Source organism: Varroa destructor, unplaced genomic scaffold, assembly GCF_002443255.2.
Source record: "Varroa destructor unplaced genomic scaffold, Vdes_3.0 BEIS01000003.1, whole genome shotgun sequence".
Classification (NCBI taxonomy): Eukaryota; Metazoa; Arthropoda; class Arachnida; order Mesostigmata; family Varroidae; genus Varroa; species Varroa destructor.
This window is the reverse complement of record NW_019211456.1, coordinates 1,550,688-1,569,048: the sequence shown is the minus strand read 5'-3', so window position 1 is coordinate 1,569,048 and position 18,361 is coordinate 1,550,688. Positions and strand designations below refer to the sequence as shown.

The window sequence follows — 18,361 nt, the reverse complement described above, 5'->3', positions numbered from 1 at the left end:
TTGTCGCACTTTCAGAGTTATTATTGTTTATTGTCTTCGCGACGACGCTGTACCTACTATATGTACAGTACATATATATTAAATTGTACAATTAGCTGCGTAACCGAATTGCACTGTTTAATTAAATTTAAAATCAGAATGAATTTACTTCGTAAGATTCTTTCAAGAAAACGTAAGTTTTCTTGAAGCTTATATTAAAGCTTATACTACAAAGAGATCACTGTATTAAACATAATGTTTTATTTATATGCACAATAATTAGCATAGCTGAATAAACTCAGCCTCCATACATGTACGCTGAATCAGAGTACGGACAATTTTAACATTTTTGGGAAAAATATTTTTCAATTATGTACGTATAAACAAATATTAGAACAGGCATGTGTCTTAAATAAGAAGAGCCTTTGTAAACAATTCTAAGTAATTAATAATAAACGAACGGGTCAATGCACGCTCAATTACGGAGTACTAACAATAAAGTACTGTGACTATGATTTTATATCTGGCTGGGCGCGGCTTTTCTTGCTATTTTGAGTGGGCTATTTTGATATATCATACACACACACAAAAACACCACACACACACACATACACACCTTACTAACGGTTATTATGGCAAACGACATCGAACAGAACAGCGTAATTAATCACAGACAAAATGATGCTTTTCTAAAACATGCGGATATATCTATTGTGTCCGTATACAACTGCATTTTACAATACCATTATGTTCCGAAATATCCAGTAGTGATTTATTGAGAGAAAAGTAGCTAATCTAAAATTAAAAAAAAAAGCTATTTTTTTAAATCTAAATTCCTAAATTTACACTGTAATATACATCGTATACACTTGAATTGAATAAGGCTTGCAACGTACCTCTGTGTAACACTTGAATTGAATAAGGCTTGCAACGTACCTCTGTGTAGGACTATGTCTATATCTCTGTACCGTGTACTTTCCCAACTGGGATCATTGATTTTAGTTTTTTTTTTTCATTTTATGTGTTGTTCCAATGAAACAATGAACATTATCTACATGTTAAAAGCGATCACAAGGGGTCCATTTACATCTAACGTGCATTTGAACGCGAGTATATCATATACCTGTGAATATGAGGGTATAGGTCGTTGACATCAAGGTGGATAAACGTTAGTACACGACTATGCCAAGATCGAGTTTCCATTTTCTAATTTTCTACTGCTGTGCTGATGTTTGTGTGTGGTATCACTCGCGTGTTTCCACTGAAGATCGTTGTACGAATCAATTCTTTTTACCACTTAATTCGCCCTGAATGCGGCCTCTCTACTGAGGCAGTATTACAGTAATATGACTGTGTAATATTTGGTTGAGCGCGCTTTTTCAAAACTACGTGAATGCCACTTTGCACTACTTTGAATGAATCGTGCCGATTGATACGCAGTTTGATTATTTGGCGTTAAAAATTTACGTCGGACCTTCGATTACTAGCGCATTATAACGATGATAGATTAGTACTCGCGTTCCGTTGAAGGCGCTACGCGAAATAGACGATGTCTGACTAATTTGGCTGGATGGCGTTCAAACTGGCAGCAGCTGATCTCACCGCTGTTTCTTGCGACGGCTGAGTATTAAGCTACTATATATATTTGGATGTAATTTGAACGGAAGAACGAGGGTCGCGTCGATAACGACGGTGCCTGTTTGTGAAACTACTCTCACTAGTAACCTTTAGGTCGCGCCATCGTCACGCTCCATTTTCCACATCGCTGCCGCCAGCGTCATTACTTTCGTTGTCGCTGCTGCTGCTGTTGTTATTGTTGTTGTTGTTGCTGTCGTCGTCGTCGTCATCGTCGTCGTCGTCGTCGTTGTTGTTGCCAGTATAATAATTATAATCAGCAAGGTTTTTATTGTCATCACGGTTAGGACGGCGATGGTGGTAATTTTTGGTGTCGTCCTGTTGTTCGTGGGAAAAGCTATTAATGTTTCTTCGAAGCAGATTATCCCAAGTAGTTATGGTGATATTGTAAGCACTGCCGTTTGGGTTGTTATTGGCGGAATTGTTTTTGATATTGAGGTACGGCGCAGAATGATGATACGAAGGGTAATGGGGACCTCGTAGTCCAGTGTAACTTCTGGGCAGTGATACATCGGAATATGAATCAGCGTTGTGTATCGACTGCGCAGTTTTTGGTGGCCGATATCGTACGGTGCACTCTCTAGCACCGTTACACCTGTAATAAACAATTCACTCATTAGTAGCTTAGTTGTGATTACCGAAGGTCGATGTACATCTATGGGTACGACAATGTTATCTTGGTCGAAATACTGAGATGAATGAAATGAAGATAATAGAATTACCTCCTAAGACGTTTTAAAGACGTACGCATTTGCTCTAGATCACGACGGGGAACTTGGTCGATAGTATTCCGTAATTGATAGGGATCAGTACGTAAATCATAGAAGCTGGCGAATCCGGTGATGAACTCGCAGTAGAGGAAATTGTGCGTTCGATTTACTGTCCGCACGCACCAGAATGTGTTGTTGTTGGCATTTTGACAAAAACAGAAAGGACCATCTGTCCACAGCGGGGGTGTCTGAAAAATCAATGGATAACGACCAACGGTTGAATACATCTTTTAATGATGTTATCTAATAAAATACACCCAGCAATCTTTAGAGAAGGATGAAATATGTTTATATCCCTGGAGAAGATTCGTGCGTGAATGGGTGCTCCGTAGGAGCGTCTAATCAAGTTGCTCAGAATATGTTTTTCTGCTTCGTTGTTTTACGCGATAAAGTTAAATAGGTAGTACACACCTTCCAATGGTCATTATCATGGCTGAAGCAATTCATCTTATCAATGTCTTGACCGATCGCACTGCATGATGTATTGGCAAATTTATCTTTTTTTCGTTGCCTTTTCTTTTTTGAACGATCTCGACAAAAACACCTCCCATTAGTATTATCCAAATCGTCCAAATCAAAATCGTCGACGTCTGCGTTATAGACTTGGCCGGTACCGCCGTTCTTGGTATTATGATTATTATAATTGTCCGATGGATTGACATGTCTTTGACTGCTGCTGCTGGCTCCCGATGATGATCCTTTGACGCCCGGGGGCCGATAGCGTCGGAGCGTTGTCCGTAGCCCCTTGAGTTGGTTGAGTTTTTGGCGAAACCTATTTATCAGGACGTCAACGCGTTCCTTTTTTTGCTCCCATAGGCGCGGATCTCTGTAAGCTTCGTCGTTACTTCCGAGGCAGATGACCGATTGATTGTTCGAGAACTTTACACAGTTTACCAGCTCCTTGGTGCCATCGCCGGTAGTGCCTAACAGTGTTTCGTCCTCGAGAATTTCGCCACTGAAACCCAGCCTGGCACTTGGGGGGCCATGAATCAACGACATCCGCTGCATTAGGTACTCCCTACGGTTTCGTGACAACTGACGACGGTATGTGGCCACCGCTCGCCGAAAGTTAATGCTACGACTACTATCACTACCACTACGGAAGCGACGGAGATCGTCATCCATAATAAATTTATTTCGGCCGCCGCCTTCAATCGAGAAATTCTTATGGTTGCGACCGTTGCTTTTGCAGCGACAGCGTTGTTTGCGGCTCCTATTGAGGCGACCACATCGAAGTAGCGTCCACTGCTGTTCGTCGGCCGCACCCAAACCGGTCCGTCGGACGCATTCGAATCTCTGTCCAGGTCTGCACGGGGAAGGGAACTTACCGTCAGGGTAGCACCGGATGATAGGCAAGGGTTTGGCGGAATCTATAGCAGTCCATGAATTTGAACTGGCTTCACTGTTGTTAAAGCCTGCACTCTCGACTGACCGCAATGAAAATGACTCGCGCTCCCGAGAGCTGATTTTCCCCTTTTCAATTAGGAGAGAATCCCTCCAGGTGGTTACTCGTCGCCCCATCTTCTGCATGAGCAGCGGCAGAATTGACTTGCCATCCATGGACACGTCGGCCGGGACGCCTGCGATCTCTAGAAGTGTCGGTGCGATATCAATGTTAGCGATTAGTTCTGGAACTTGAATACCTGCGAACGTATTCAGATGAACCAGATTAATACGTATTCGGTATGTTTCTTCTATGAATCAATTAGAAAAATGGTCGAGATCGCACGTTCATTCCCCTCCCAATATCATCTTTGCCAATGTTGTTTCTAACTCGTTGCTACGGCTTACGGAGTCGCAACTGAGAGATTGTAGGTATCTACTGTATAATACAGTATAGTTACAAATCTGATAGATAGGTGCATAAGCGATATGTGGGATCTTTTCTTAAAAAATACTTTTCTTTTTTAAAAAACTGACTTTGAACAGCTGATCAGCGCAGCTATAAGCTGCGAGCGCAGCTATAAGATTCTTAGTTAGGAACAACTGAAAACAGCGTCCATTCGTTTGCGTACCTCTAGAGATTTTTGGTCCACGAACGTAGAAAGGTACTCGCACGTCGAATTCGAACGGCATCGCTTTTCCTTTTACTAGTCCAAACTGCCCTAGGTGATAGCCGTGATCAGACGTATATATGATAAACGTGTCGTCCAATTCCTTGAGCTTACGTAACTCTTCTATGACTCGATTTACAGACTCGTCCACTGTTTGTAGGGTCTGAAAGAAGGAATTCTATAATAGTCACATAATAATAATATACGTACGTTTTACCGGGAAAGCACAAGGTGTTCGACTAATGTTTGTATCTTACTATTTTCGATTTAGTGTTTACAAGAGGTCAAGCGAAAAAACGTGCTTATAACCACATACAAACAAAAATAGATTCTAAGGATTATTTCTAATTTCGAATACGCTGGCAGGACAAATCACTGACCAACCTGCAGTCGTTTTGTGTTAAGAATATCCGTAAACTTTATATGAACGTTCTGCATCTTGCCCGTATGCCGCAGGATCCATTGTTTATCATAGTTGGGAGCATGATTCCAAGAAGGTGTTCGATGATTGGTTTCATTAAGGAAGAGATGTTGGTACTGAGGCGCTGAATCCTCAGGTCCGTGAGGTCCGGGAAAGGCCATCACCATGAGCACTGGTTTGTTCGGATAAAACTGCTTTGACCTACAATAAAGGGAGAATTAGCCTATTTTTTTTAGCAAAGGCATCATCATCGTGACCTTTATGAACCTTCGTGACTAGATTAAGTTTGATTGTTATCTATTTACCTCTTATTAGTTCTGATTAGTTATGGTGCCTATGTACTAACCTTCGAAGGAACGAGAGTGACTGATTAGTTATAAGGTCGGGCAGATAATCTCGCTGATATGAGTCACCATGTTTCACCTTTTGCAACGTTCCATACAAAATAATATGATATGTTAATCATATGTACATTCTACTGGCATAACTTTTGGATCAGTCAGAATTTTTCCACATCTGTAGAGAAAGCCAACGTACATTTACTTACACGTACTTCTAACTGATAGATTGGTTCGCTGATAGATTGATAATACGGATATTTTATAAATCGTGTATTAACTAACCTTATTCCCATTGACACTGACAGTGTAGTTATAGAACCTTGAATTTCTGACAAGTCCTAACCATTCCTTCCATCCGACAGGAACGTGATTGCCATTGTATTCGTTGAGGTACTTGCCGAAGTAGCCCGTTTGATAACCAGACTTTTGCAAAACCGCAGCGAATGTTCGCGGTTCGAAAGCTCTTTGCCACTGTCATAACGAGAAAACAGTTACCCTTTTCAACCACATCCTTAAATAACAAAATGAGAATCTACCTAAAAACCGGATTAAAATTTACGTTATCTTTATCGTTATGCGTTGTCAAATGTGTATCGTTAGGTCGGAAGATGCACGCATTATCGATCTTTTTTGCCTTTACGCCAACACAACATTTTTGAATTATTAACAATAACATTTGTCATAACCTATTCGACAGGTGGCCGATCCAAACGTCACTCTTTGTCTCTTCTTCATATAATCATAAAAATGGCTATCTTTTTTTAAGTACGTACGAAATTGTCAGCCACCATAATTCGTGCTTTTTTGCTTATTTTCACTCTCAGTCGAAGGGGTTTAATCTACACGACATATGGAAAACTGTGAACTAAATGCCCTCCCACTGACCGCTTACATAACTCAATTTTTTCGCGTAACTTAAGATCACAGCTCGATAATAGTTATCGTCAATTTAACCAAATACTTCTTAAATTTAATACTTATAATCCTGAACTGCTTTAGATATTCTTTTATAGACTATATATATATAATTGAGAAAGGTCAAATTACAGGATCTGGGCGGGCACTCCATGTTAACGCTGGGCTGGGAACGTTAGCAGAAAGATTCCCATTTGCTGAAACTAAAGGTTATCATGAAACATGCAGGGCGCCAATGTAATGGGCTCTCCTAAAAAGGTTTATAAAGTTTTTACGAACAATAAACACTTCTCCGAATCGTAGCTTTTTCCATCGTGACAGACCGCGTACGCTGATCTATTTATGCCAGCCTTTGCTTGTTTATAGACACAGAAAAAAAACTTGGTTGGCTATTTTCTACACACCCTACATATATACATATATTTGGTTGAACGTCAGCAACTGCAAGAGTTTCGAAATAAGAAGTGGACACATTTAAGCCGATGACATCACTGGATAGTGAATTATCATAATTTTAAATATGCGGGTCTATGAGATGTGAGTTGCGTGATCTTTTACGCTATATCCAATGCCGAATTTTCAAACACTAAATTTCACTAAGCAGTTGTAGTTGAAGTACTGTAAACGTAGATACAACGTTTTATTCAAATCCGTCGTAGCAACAGGAACAAATCTTTAATAAAATAGCCTGATCTGTAAATAGACGAACTCACCTGTGGGGAGCTACAATTTCTATTATTAGTATAGACGTTATGATTATGAACGTAAAGTCCAGTAAGGAGACTGCTACGTGATGGACAACACATTGGAGTAGTCACGTACGCATGAGGAAAATATGCACCTTCACGCTCCAGGTGACGTCGAACGTGCGGCATGAAATTCATTGAGCCGAGTTCGATATCCTGATCGTCCGTGACAATCAGAATAATATTAGGCTTGAATAGAATAAACAAAAAGACGATGAGAGGGCTTTTAGTAGTGGTAAATTCAGTACACTACAAACTCTGCCAATTTTTTGCTAAGACTGTAGAAATCTCATTCAAGTGCATAGTACCATAATAAGATTATTATTATTTCGAATGGAATAAAATAATGCCTTAATAACAAATGCTCATGTTTTTTTTACTTGTATTTTTACCGCGAATTTGCTGCCAGCCCTAAGCCTACTTGGCCTTCACTCTGTAACAAAATATCTGTTGCAAGAATCATGTCTATTAATTTTTACCTTTCCTCCATGTGGGTGTTTTCTTTTCGGCGCGCTGTGTCCTCCTGGTAGTATTATTGCTAATCCGATCAGAATAAACAAAATTCCGATAGAGGACGTACACTGGGCCATTAAACGGATTGAGAGCCTCCGATATAACAAAAATCCGTTGTTATTAATATAGTTCACGAGTTCCCACATACTTCGGCACGAGCTTCTCGTGGTAAGCTTCGGCGCATTAAACCACATCTGTTCACACATCTGCTCTCGATATTTTCTGTTTGTCGATACTTGAGATGCCGTCGATAACGCTCTGTACTGGTCACTAATCAGTACCCAATCCACTCACGTCAAGCTACATCCGATATGAGTTACAGCCATCTATGAAACATCGTAAGTAGTATAGTATTAGTAGTGCACTTTGACTCTAGCCAGCGTAATTGGAGCGATACATACGTGCGAGAACGTAGATTGCTCCGTCTTTCATTAAAGGTATACTCGATTATTACGGTCAACCCTACATTTGACCACGTGGGCGGTGATGGTTTTCTCTTCTAGGGCACAACGCAATTTGCTGATCACTTTTGTAGCGTATAGGAGAGAAAGTTGAGGTGTGGCTTGCGTTTTCAGTTGATTAAATATAAAACCACCATAAAGATGAAAACGAGAAATTATGACATGTAAAAGACGAAGCCGCTTAGGGGGCAGCGCATTGACCCAGACTGGGCTTTACTTTCAATGGACCGGCACTTGATGCTGAAGGTAAGCTCGAAGGTAGCGAAACGTCTACCGCGCGCCAGTTAAATTCATAGTGCTAGTGCAAGACGCTAGTGCATAATTTATGGTGAAAACCGTGCACTGTGTATTTCGTCACCACGTGGCCGTCCTTTGAGAGTTTCTATTACTCCGGCACTAAAATGTTTACGTCTATTTCTGCAAATTTAAGTTGCTTGTTTGTGAGATAGTCATCGTAGGAAGTCTCTTTAAACAGATTGAGACGTAGCTTCACTTTATCAGCAGTAAGAGTATGACTTTGAGATCTAAAATACGGACGGAAATCGGTGGACATTGAGCAAAAAAGGAAATACTAATTGCTCATGGTTTTTTTGCACTTCATTTTAATGCGAGACGTGAACCTACTTCATAACTATATATTATGATAGTTGTGTGAGAAAAGGAAACTCACTGTCATGGACAAGAAAGAACCTCGCGGTAAAATGAATATTTTTCTGTTTCAAATAAGCAATTATCAAAGAGGAAATATAGCGACGAGAATGGCTCTTCGTTGTCCAATTACTCGTGACCTTATCTCACCTAACGTTCAAGTCTAAATAACCTAGTCCAAATTTTTCAAAACTCTAATAGCTTTTAAAATGCATATTTACAATTATGCGCTTAGTTGCCAATAGGAGCTCCTATAATTCACTGAATGCTTTCAGATTTATACATAATATTGACGTGGTAATAGCAGCGGAGGCATACTTGGGAGGAAGTGTCTACGATAAGTCGTAATACGCAACGGTCGATACGAAGTTCCTAGTAAGCACGCACCTACAGGGAAGGGGTTATTGTACGCATTTTTGTAAAAAAAATCAATTAGTATAGCGAAAAAGCTAATGATACTAATGCAAAGATCTGTCACATTTGACGCACATCCTCAGAAACCATTGGTCGACTATATTTTCAAAATTCCAATGAGAAATAAACTTTTCTTTTTGCAGATTGATGTGTTTATACTAGTTTATAACAAATGTTTTTATAGTAACCCAGCAGGGTTAACTAGATTTTATATAATCAATTCGCGAGCAGAAAATCTGAAGATTTAGCAAAGATCAAACCGGCCCTATAATTGACCTCTCACTAACTTCTATCTAGAACATAACAGAATATTTAACTATTATCGATCTTGATACCGGTTTAATCAAATCAGAAAACATTATTCGTATATAAAATGCTCTAGGTATAAATATGACAGCAGACAGAAATGACGGTGGATGGAAAGCGGATTACTAAACACGACGTAAGGCAAACCCAAAGGCGGAACTTCTCGCCTTCGCCCATTATCTTTGTAAATTATTCCGCGATATATACAGTAACATTGTGAGTCTTGTAGGCGGTTTCATTGACAGGTAGGCTACACTTGTCCTCATAGTAACAAACTTTTTGAGTATGGTCATGGATAAAAAAAATAAAGTAAAAGCACTCAAGATACGTCACAAAAATAAGCTCTCGAGCCATTATATATTCTTAATCTTTTTTTACTATGCAAATGAACGTTGAAGAGAATGGGAAGCGATTAGGCCGATGACAAAATCACCGCTAATATAGTATAGTAATTTAAAATTAGCATAACCGCTAATTATAAAGAAACAAAAAAATTTAAAACTTCCTTATAAGCAATTTTTGTACTTTCCATAGAAGCATCATCCACCTATTCCCCTTTTCCCAGGTCAGGCTCAACGTTGTTCGTTTTTGGATGAAAAAAAAAATCAAGCAGTTTCATGACAAACAAATAAGCGTGATTAAACTTCATTTTTACAACTCCCATATTTTATTTTAAAAACGTAAGATTTTCAATATCGGAACTTTTATATATTTTAAAATATTTTATATATTTTTATCTTGTAGATCGTACAAAGCCGATATTGTATCCAAATTCTTTAGGCAATCTACCTTTGCACCTATTTTTGAAAAGCTGTTGAGTTGAATATTGATAGTTACCGACCACTTGCATAGCTGTCAATGGCTCAATATTATAATAAAGTATTGACTATATGTAAGCTTTATAAGAAGAAAATTGGTTGAGAAAGTTATTCAAAGTACGTTTAATACCTCACCATCCACGGGCTTATTGGGCAAACAGCGACATAATGTTTATCGAAGGCAACTAGATATGGTACAAGAGTGGATCCTGCCCAACAAAAATGAGATCGTGTTGCATAGCTTATATGCATATCAATTTTTTAGATGCGTTACGGTAAAGTACTTTAGGCACCCAAAAAATAAATTGATTATTACATCTTAACCTTTACAGATGCGCAGCTCTTTCGAAAAAACTTGTTTCCTTCACTTATAGGGTTCTTGCCTTAAGCTACTTTCTTTTCTGTCTCTTCTGTTTTTGATCCAGACACAGGAGACGTGATTTTATCTTCTGTCAAGCACAAATTAAATATTAACGAATTTATAAACTCTCCAATACTATCGATTGGAAAACATAAATTATATAAAAGGCAATAGATAAATATGTCTCGATAGCACGAATACCGAACGATATGATATGTGATAATGGCTTTTTGGTTCTAAGTGGTGCTGATTTTGTTCTGTTCCTAAGAGATAGGTATCGGTACATGTCTAGTGAATTCGTTATTTTCATGATTAAAAGAGTAAAGTATCTTGTTATCATTACAGCGTCCGCTTCAAGTTAGAACTTGAGCATTACACTAACGATGCATTCCGCTGCCCGTTCGTAGTACTACTTTTAATGCTTTTGTTATTTTTTAAATATTTATCAAATACTTTGCTGCATTGTCCATATTACAGGGCATTGAATTAGTGGCCTTACCTAAAACGACACCTCAAAGGACCTTAAGCGCATGCTATACAAATCTGCTCTGCGTATAGCCCAAAAATGAATTGATCAAAAACCTTTCTTGGATTTCCGTTTCACGCGAAGATCCAGATAAGTGCTCACATAAATTCATCTCCTCAATAGGGAAGGTAAAACAACGTGACTCCAATAATATCGCGGTTGGCGCCGAGCTTTCTTCGGAGCTACTTGGCTTCATGCAGCCCGTACATATAATTGCCATCGTACCAAATATGACTCATCACATAAGCGGATAACTAAACAAACAGTGCATAAAGACGATGTAAATTTTCGGATTATGCATAGTTATCTGTATGTAAGTGCTGCTGCATAGCTAGCTAGCTAGCTAGCTCTTTAATTTCCAGCCGACAATCTTTTGCAAGTTATCGTGTATGTATACGAAAATTTAACTGGCATCTGGATATTGTCAGTTTTATATTTTTGCAATGGACGAATATACCGAAGCTTCTACGGCCTTCTGTAAATATTTGGAACATGGACTTTCTAAGTAGATCTATGTACATCACACTCCTCACTCCTGCTGAGTATCGTAGGGCTTTCGCGTTTTTTGAAGATTTAATGGCATCCGTTTTAACCACTCTAGACAAATGATCCGCTTTAGGAAAGGCATGGCAAGGAAAACATAATTAAAAGCACCAGCAAATGATAAAAAACGCGCATAATAAAAGCCTTTGTCACAATCGGAGAGCCGGGTAACGCTAGTAAGCGACTTCGGCAGCCTCACAACGATTTCTGTGCCAGGTACTGTTCTAACAGAAATTATTCTCTTAACGAGTTTTCAACGATCATGACATTCTACAGTTGACTTTGCTCTACCAAAGGTTATGTCTTAAAAAATTCAAGATAATTATCCAATGACAATCGCTATTTAATTAGACCAGGTTGATTCCTTTCTCCTAAAGTTAGAGCTTTCCTTAACTCTATTTTCCGCTGTTGATCATGCACTTGAGCGTCAATTGCTTTTAAATACTTTCTGTCATAAATATTAGGAGGCACAATTCGATCTCTGTGCAATAAAATGCACCATGTGATTTACTCATAGTTATTTGTAGTTAAAAGGCGGTTTCTTCTGTTTTCTACTCACGCTGCGCACTACTAAGGGTACTTTTGCCAATTTCACCTCAAACCTAAGTTCGAATTCGTTGCACCTATTCTTAGCCCGTCACCCCGTCGCGGTGTTACTTTTCCACTAAAATCATCTGGTTGAAATTTTCCCATTGTATTCTTAGCAGTTCGACCATAGTTTTCAGTAACCTTGCTTCGCTTGTGTAACTATCTTAGTTAAACTGAGGTTGAGATCGACGTACGAAGCGAAAATAGAGGCAAATGACGTGTAGACCAAAAAAAAACTCGCTAGAAAACGCACCTCTCGACTAAACGGTGAACCACTTCACTCCCATTCATGTACCTCGGAACAGCAGCGGATTGTGATTCAAATAGCCTCCTACAGTTCTAATAAAAAAACTCCAATAACTGTCACTAGTAGTGCCAGGAGAATTTTCCGATTTAAAGGTAGCAGCGCCTGTCGCTCGCGGAGGTCCTGTTATCTCGGAGAAGCTCAGCTTCACGAACCTTGCAACAGACCGAATTGAATTTTCTAATGCAAGCGTTAGGACTACACAAGACGGCACACGATATATTTTCTGGCTGAGCCACCATTTCTCGTCAAAGATCTCTGTCTAATATTCGTACTGCCACAAGCTGAGACACACATGTTAAAACAAAAAATCAGAAAAAAATCGAGAAAAAAAAATATACCGGTGACCGGTGATTTATATGATCGATGGAAGGGGTAAACCGAACAAATCAATACGTATAATAAAAAGACACCCTGTACACGGGTTACATCATTTGATTTTTAAGACTGAGGGCATGCCTGAACATGAATACAGTTACGATAATCTCGAAATACTCTGGGTACGATTGTTAGAAAGATCACAACAGTGTCTGCACCCAAATAAGGTTAGTCCCTCGATACGTGAATTATTTCATCCCTTTAAAAGTAGATTATTGTAATAATTGTTGGATATCGGGAACAGTTCTCCATGGGGTCATCCAGAAAATATTCAATGGTTAGTTTTTTTATGCTTTTTTGCACCTTTTGGACTTCATTGCTCTTTTGAATCTCTAAGTTTTGGAACTTCTGGCCCGCTATCAAACTAAACTTGAATATCGCTCAGTCACTGAACTAAATATTTTCTAAGTCTTTAAGAGATATTAGCAAGTTAATGCTTGTCAGTTGTTGTGAACATGCAGTTATTTACGGGATACTGAAAGAATATTTGAAAACGACTACTGTGTCGTTCAAGTCGCGAATCGAAGTCATAATCGCGGTTCATGGCAGTCATATTGAACAGAGATGACCGTCAGAAATGACACTTTTAGCGCATCTTCATTGAAATATTTGTTTCTACTTGGATACAATTGTAGAGACGAAGCACAAGAAAAAGTCTATTTCCGTATGTGGTTTATGTACATATTTTTGATAATTCACTTGCGCGACAGCTCCGTATTTGTATTTCAAGTAACCATTACGTTGCTTTCGGAACCACCTACTCGGCTGCGGTTCATCTAAATATAGGGCGCTCGAGGAATCAATAAAGAGGTAATGTGCCAATTTAATTAGTTCGGCAACAAACCTATATTCAAATTTATTGTAAAAATGAAAAAAAATTATCTAATTCTGAGCACATTGGACATACACGTATATATTTATAAAAGCCCTTCCACACTCTAAATGATTATACAAAACATTGTGACGACAAAAACAAAAAATATAGAAATATGTCAATGTTATTGACATTGTTTTCAATCTTAAGATATAACACTGTGACATGAAACCACAGGTGAATGAACATCGGCGTTCTTCCAAGCTAAGATGGTGAGTTGAGCCTTCTGAATTACCCTGGTATTGCATACTAGAGAACTCTAACCCGTTATACAAGGGATTCCCTCATACTTCGAAGCTGACTGAGTGATATGTAGCACTGATCTGCGCAAGCACAAAGTCTCTTAAATCCATACAATATTATGGGCCGTAGGTCTTTATAAATTTTAATTTTCGTTTTAAAAATTTTCGATTTAAATTTAAGCGGCACTTCATACAGATCATCCGGTCTAGCTTTTAGTATCATGTCAGGATGCGTAGATTTAGCCCATGACTAGAGGCATGCATATCAATTTATGATGTAACGTTTTCTCACGCAAATTAGTACACTTTACGTGAGGAACATCAGCTGTATTAGCTTAGGTAAACTTTTTTTCGTTAGCAATGTAACAGAAAGTGTAGAAAGATACTTTTTCCTTAAAATTATCTATCTAAAGTAAATATTAGTAATTTATTGAAAACAGAAATAGGAGCAATGCCTTGGTGTAGCCAACAAAAGACCATCCCTTACAGCATTGTTTCATAGTAGGAACGCAGTTTTGTTAGAGCAGTAGTTTATCATCCACCTATATTAGGACAAAGCAAGATATAGTACCAATAAGGATAAATGTCTTCACTCTAATGGAGCAAAGAACATGCTAAGGCTAAATTGTGTGGTCATTTTGAATATATAGCTGTTTTTTAAGACACATGGAAAAACTAGCTATTCAAAACCTATATACGGCCTGTTTAATATTAGGTACAAAAAAGTTACTAACCAGGATCGTAACTTGTGTAAATAATTTTTCTTTCGTACAGATTGCAGACTTAGAATTCGAGCCATCACGAAGCACTTCACATTCAGGTGCACGATATGGTGTTCGATGATGATGTCAAATTATATTCTTGAGGGTACACAAAACGCAAAAATCACACCGTCTTGTACCACAGCATCTCGGACGACTGCACTTCACAATCGCTCTTTCCAACAGCCTGCGGTAATTATGTAAATCGAATAAGCAGGTTTACCAAGCCAGCTTTTCTCAAAATCATTCTATCTGGTGGCAGGGTTTGGCTAAATACGTCTGTGCTTGCTCTCGTACAGTGGCTCAAAATGCTCTAAAAGACTTGAAATGTTCGCAAAATCTCTAATATCTAGAATACTATGCACGTCGTAATCGCCAACTATACTAGTGACGGTTCGTTCTACTGCTTATGTGCCCAATATATGAATTTGCAAACCCAAGATCACTATTATTATCCTGTTTAGACTACCAACGTTTGGTGGAGTGGTTGTGGCTAGTGAAGTCAGTGTGTAGAGGGCCTATGACCGTTGTAAAGGCAGTCTCCGGTTGCGCTAAGTGTACGTATGCTTGTGTCTCGCTTTGTCTGTATGCAGCAACAGTAGCACCACCTATCTGACCGATTCTGATTCCGTGTTTCTGCTCCTGAATCTGATGCTTGAACTGCCGCAGGGCTGGTGGTGGGGGCAGCCATCTTGGTTCGTGCAGCTATGATATGATTGTTCGGTCGGCTGAGGCTGTTTGCTGATGGCCTGCGCCTGTTATGCTGGTAGCCCGAGGCGCGATTTTCCCTGCCCCGAGCCCCTAACTGTGGAGAGGGCAACGTCACATCAGGTGGAGAGGGCCTAACGACAGGGATATGATCATGCTGAAAGATGCGCGGCAAACATGATCTATGCAGCCAGGTCGTGTACGAAGAAGTGTTCATAAATTAGAGCTTGTGAACTAAAGTTAATTAGGCAGACAGAAAGCAAACACCGTTATGATTCGAATTAACGATCACTTTGTATTAAGTCATTGCCCAAGGACAGGTGCATATATACTATCCCCTAGAAATAAGTCTATTATAGACTATTTTATAACTATATAAAGCGGGGCAAAAATTTCCGCTTTTAAATTAGTGACTTTTTTTTACTACGCTTAATATTATATTTAAGTAACGGGTAATTAATCATCTGATCTGTTTTTATTGAGAAGAAGATAATAAGCGTTTCTAGGATGAGAAATAAAAATGCCCAATATCAGACTTTTGAAGGTGCGTGGTATACGATTATCCGCCATTTTCACGAAGATAACGAGGGTACGGGATGGCCATGACTTGTTGCTTGTGTACCTCGCACAAGATTACAGCTGACCATAAAAATGGTAACGATCAAACAAATCATCATTCACTGAACGAGACAAGCTGTGAGACTGACACTTAGAGATAAGGTGTGACGAACAAAATCGAAGCAATATGAGAAAATATTCGAAAATGTTCATATTCTCCGAGATAGTCATACGATGCTTAGTAGTTCTGTATGGAGCTCTATTCAGAAAGTAGAATTAGTTATTAAGTTGATTAATAAACGCAAAGATAATAGTGATTTTTACAAGAGAAATAAAGAAATTTTTACAATAAAATTCTTAAAGAAAAGTGTAAACAAGTCTTTGTGCATTATTGAATTATTATTTTAGGCACGACAGCTTGTAGTCGTGAACGGCGGTAAATTATGTGACCACGCAATGGATCCTGCACTCAGCTAAACTCTTTAAAATCCTTCTAATAGCATCATCTACACGTTTCGCCTTCAGAGATTATGCACGTTATTCTGTCGATCCGACCGCCACTGTGATCATGCAGTGCATCAAGCCTCTTAAACGTGGGTGTAGCGGAAGCCAATTCACTCAGCTCGTGTGTGAATACCACATAGACGTGCGATTCCTCAACTTAGAAGATAAAGATGAACCAATTATTTAAAGAGTCGAATTATTGTTGAACACAGACTTTGTCCCGAGCCATCATAAATTAACCATTCTGACGTATATATTGGAAATTGTTTGTTAATACTCTTCGTTTTGGTACTTACGTTGATTTATAGAAATCTCTTGATACGTAAATACCATAAAACAAGTCCAAATAATGCAATTTGTGTATTGTTAAATCCCTAAGTATATGTGAATTCCCTTGAAAGCAAAACTTTTTTGTACAACTGCATCTTTTACGCATAGGCAGCATCGCATATAGCACATATAATATGGATATAAATGAAACGATGTTGCCAATAATATTGTAAATGAATTATTGATACTATATCTTTTATTCGTGTACAAATATTACCTCGATATGTGACATGCGGTAATACACTGCTCTCATTATAGGATACGTACTATAATTATACCATTTATAAGGCAATTATAATATAATGTAAGCATTCTCGCGGCGAATGATCTTTTATACGTATCCTGTTTGACAACGGCAGGGCGCTTTCCTTGGTTATCTAGCTAACTATTCTGTTGGCAAACCTTGTGTATTCGCAGCTTCTCCTAAGCTATTACGGCTTTTAAAAGTCTCTTGCAGTAAATAGTAGATTGGAAGGCTCGTCGTGGAAAAGAGAGTTAATGACGTTGATATTCGTCCATTGTTGCCAAATGTAACAGGGCATTAACTTTACTGTTACTTTTAGTCAGTTCATTTAAGGGCATCTAGGACATCATATGGAGTCGTATAACGAAAGATAGATTCTAATGCCAAGCTCTTCATCTAAAAGAAAATCTTCGCAACAAGCACGTCACTCACAGCCAATGCAATGTGTTTAAAAAAATATTCTTCCGCAGAGTTTTACCTATAATATTAATACCGACAAAAATATTTGGATAGACGTACAAACGATTATAGATCTGTCCGACGTCTTTCGGCTCTACTCTCTCCCCCATTACCTCTTCATTCTTAGAATGTGTCAGTAAATGCGCGAATCTATGATGCTTGGCATCGGCTTGGTGGAGTTATTAAATGAAGAACAATTGGCGTCATGCACAACGCTAAGGGTTCGATTGAAAGAGTTATTATACAATGGCTACTATTTTCAGAAAAATCACATAAGCTAGTCTGACATAGTGGCATAGTCTTGCACGCAACGCACGTGTATCTTAAAAATATCGTTACACACGACCCTGTTCTCCTCGATGATGGTACTTTCGCTCGTCAGTGCCAGCCAAACACTATGGTAATAACAACTAACAACAGTGGTCTCCTTTTTGAACGTATGAGTTCTCAAAATCAATAACAACTTGTCATTGTATATCTCATTATTATTATTATTATCTTTCCATACTCTAAATGTTATACACTAACAAAACCGCGTCGTTGTTTATAAAGCACCTGTTTCATATTCTAAGAGCATAAGTCCTCGCATATTTCAAGCCGAAAACAACAGCTGGCCTATTTCTACTATTTTACATAAAGACCAAAATCAAAACATCGCTAACTACTTACGGAGCAACTCAAAGATCACTATTAAACTGCTTTTTTAGATTACCTATCACTAGATCATTGATTAGAATTCTGTCTGTAAAAGAGGTTTCCGTGTTTGATACTCAACGGACCCGTGGTAATAATCATAATAATACTAATAATAATTATGATTGTAACAGAGCTCAAATCAAACTCGAATATTTGAGCAAGCCTTATTTTGTAATAGACTCTACAATGTTAATAATTTTGAATATTTTTATTTTATTGTGCCGAAAGCATCTTCAACTCTATTCTCAGTACTACAAGGAGACT

General features: G+C 38.5%; 1 protein-coding gene and 1 long non-coding RNA gene across 5 annotated transcripts; one reads left to right on the top strand and one right to left on the bottom strand.

The window, feature by feature from the left end:
* Positions 1–225: 225 nt before the first annotated feature.
* Positions 226–14,712, bottom strand: LOC111246904 (putative extracellular sulfatase Sulf-1 homolog). The gene is made up of 10 exons (XM_022797275.2): positions 14,572–14,712; positions 7,341–7,700; positions 6,829–7,050; positions 5,483–5,671; positions 5,206–5,282; positions 4,823–5,060; positions 4,400–4,601; positions 2,796–4,027; positions 2,337–2,572; positions 226–2,209 (listed from the first exon to the last, which is right to left on the bottom strand). Exons 2-10 carry the CDS (start codon positions 7,578–7,580, stop codon positions 1,723–1,725), a joined length of 3,123 nt encoding a protein of 1,040 aa, XP_022653010.1. The 5' UTR covers positions 7,581–7,700; positions 14,572–14,712; the 3' UTR covers positions 226–1,722.
* Positions 11,590–16,242, top strand: LOC147756370 (uncharacterized). 4 transcript variants are annotated; one of them, XR_015324833.1, is made up of 5 exons: positions 11,608–11,667; positions 13,432–13,531; positions 13,773–13,807; positions 14,612–15,155; positions 15,268–16,242. It is a non-coding gene; the product is annotated as an uncharacterized LOC147756370 (long non-coding RNA). The 4 variants fall into 4 exon arrangements; XR_015324831.1 differs by having other exon boundaries at positions 11,590–11,667; positions 13,452–13,531; positions 14,612–16,242; XR_015324829.1 differs by having other exon boundaries at positions 14,612–16,242.
* The last annotated feature ends 2,119 nt before the right edge of the window (positions 16,243–18,361 follow it).

Excerpts from the sequence above, each read along its gene's own strand:
- LOC111246904 (XM_022797275.2), bottom strand. The coding sequence starts at position 7,580 with ATGTGTGAACAGATGTGGTTTAATGCGCCGAAGCTTACCACGAGAAGC. Across the intron at positions 4,602-4,822 it reads TTAACACAAAACGACTGCAG|ACCCTACAAACAGTGGACGA; the intron begins GTTGGTCAGTGA and ends TCCTTCTTTCAG. Across the intron at positions 2,573-2,795 it reads ATGATAATGACCATTGGAAG|ACACCCCCGCTGTGGACAGA; the intron begins GTGTGTACTACC and ends TTGATTTTTCAG.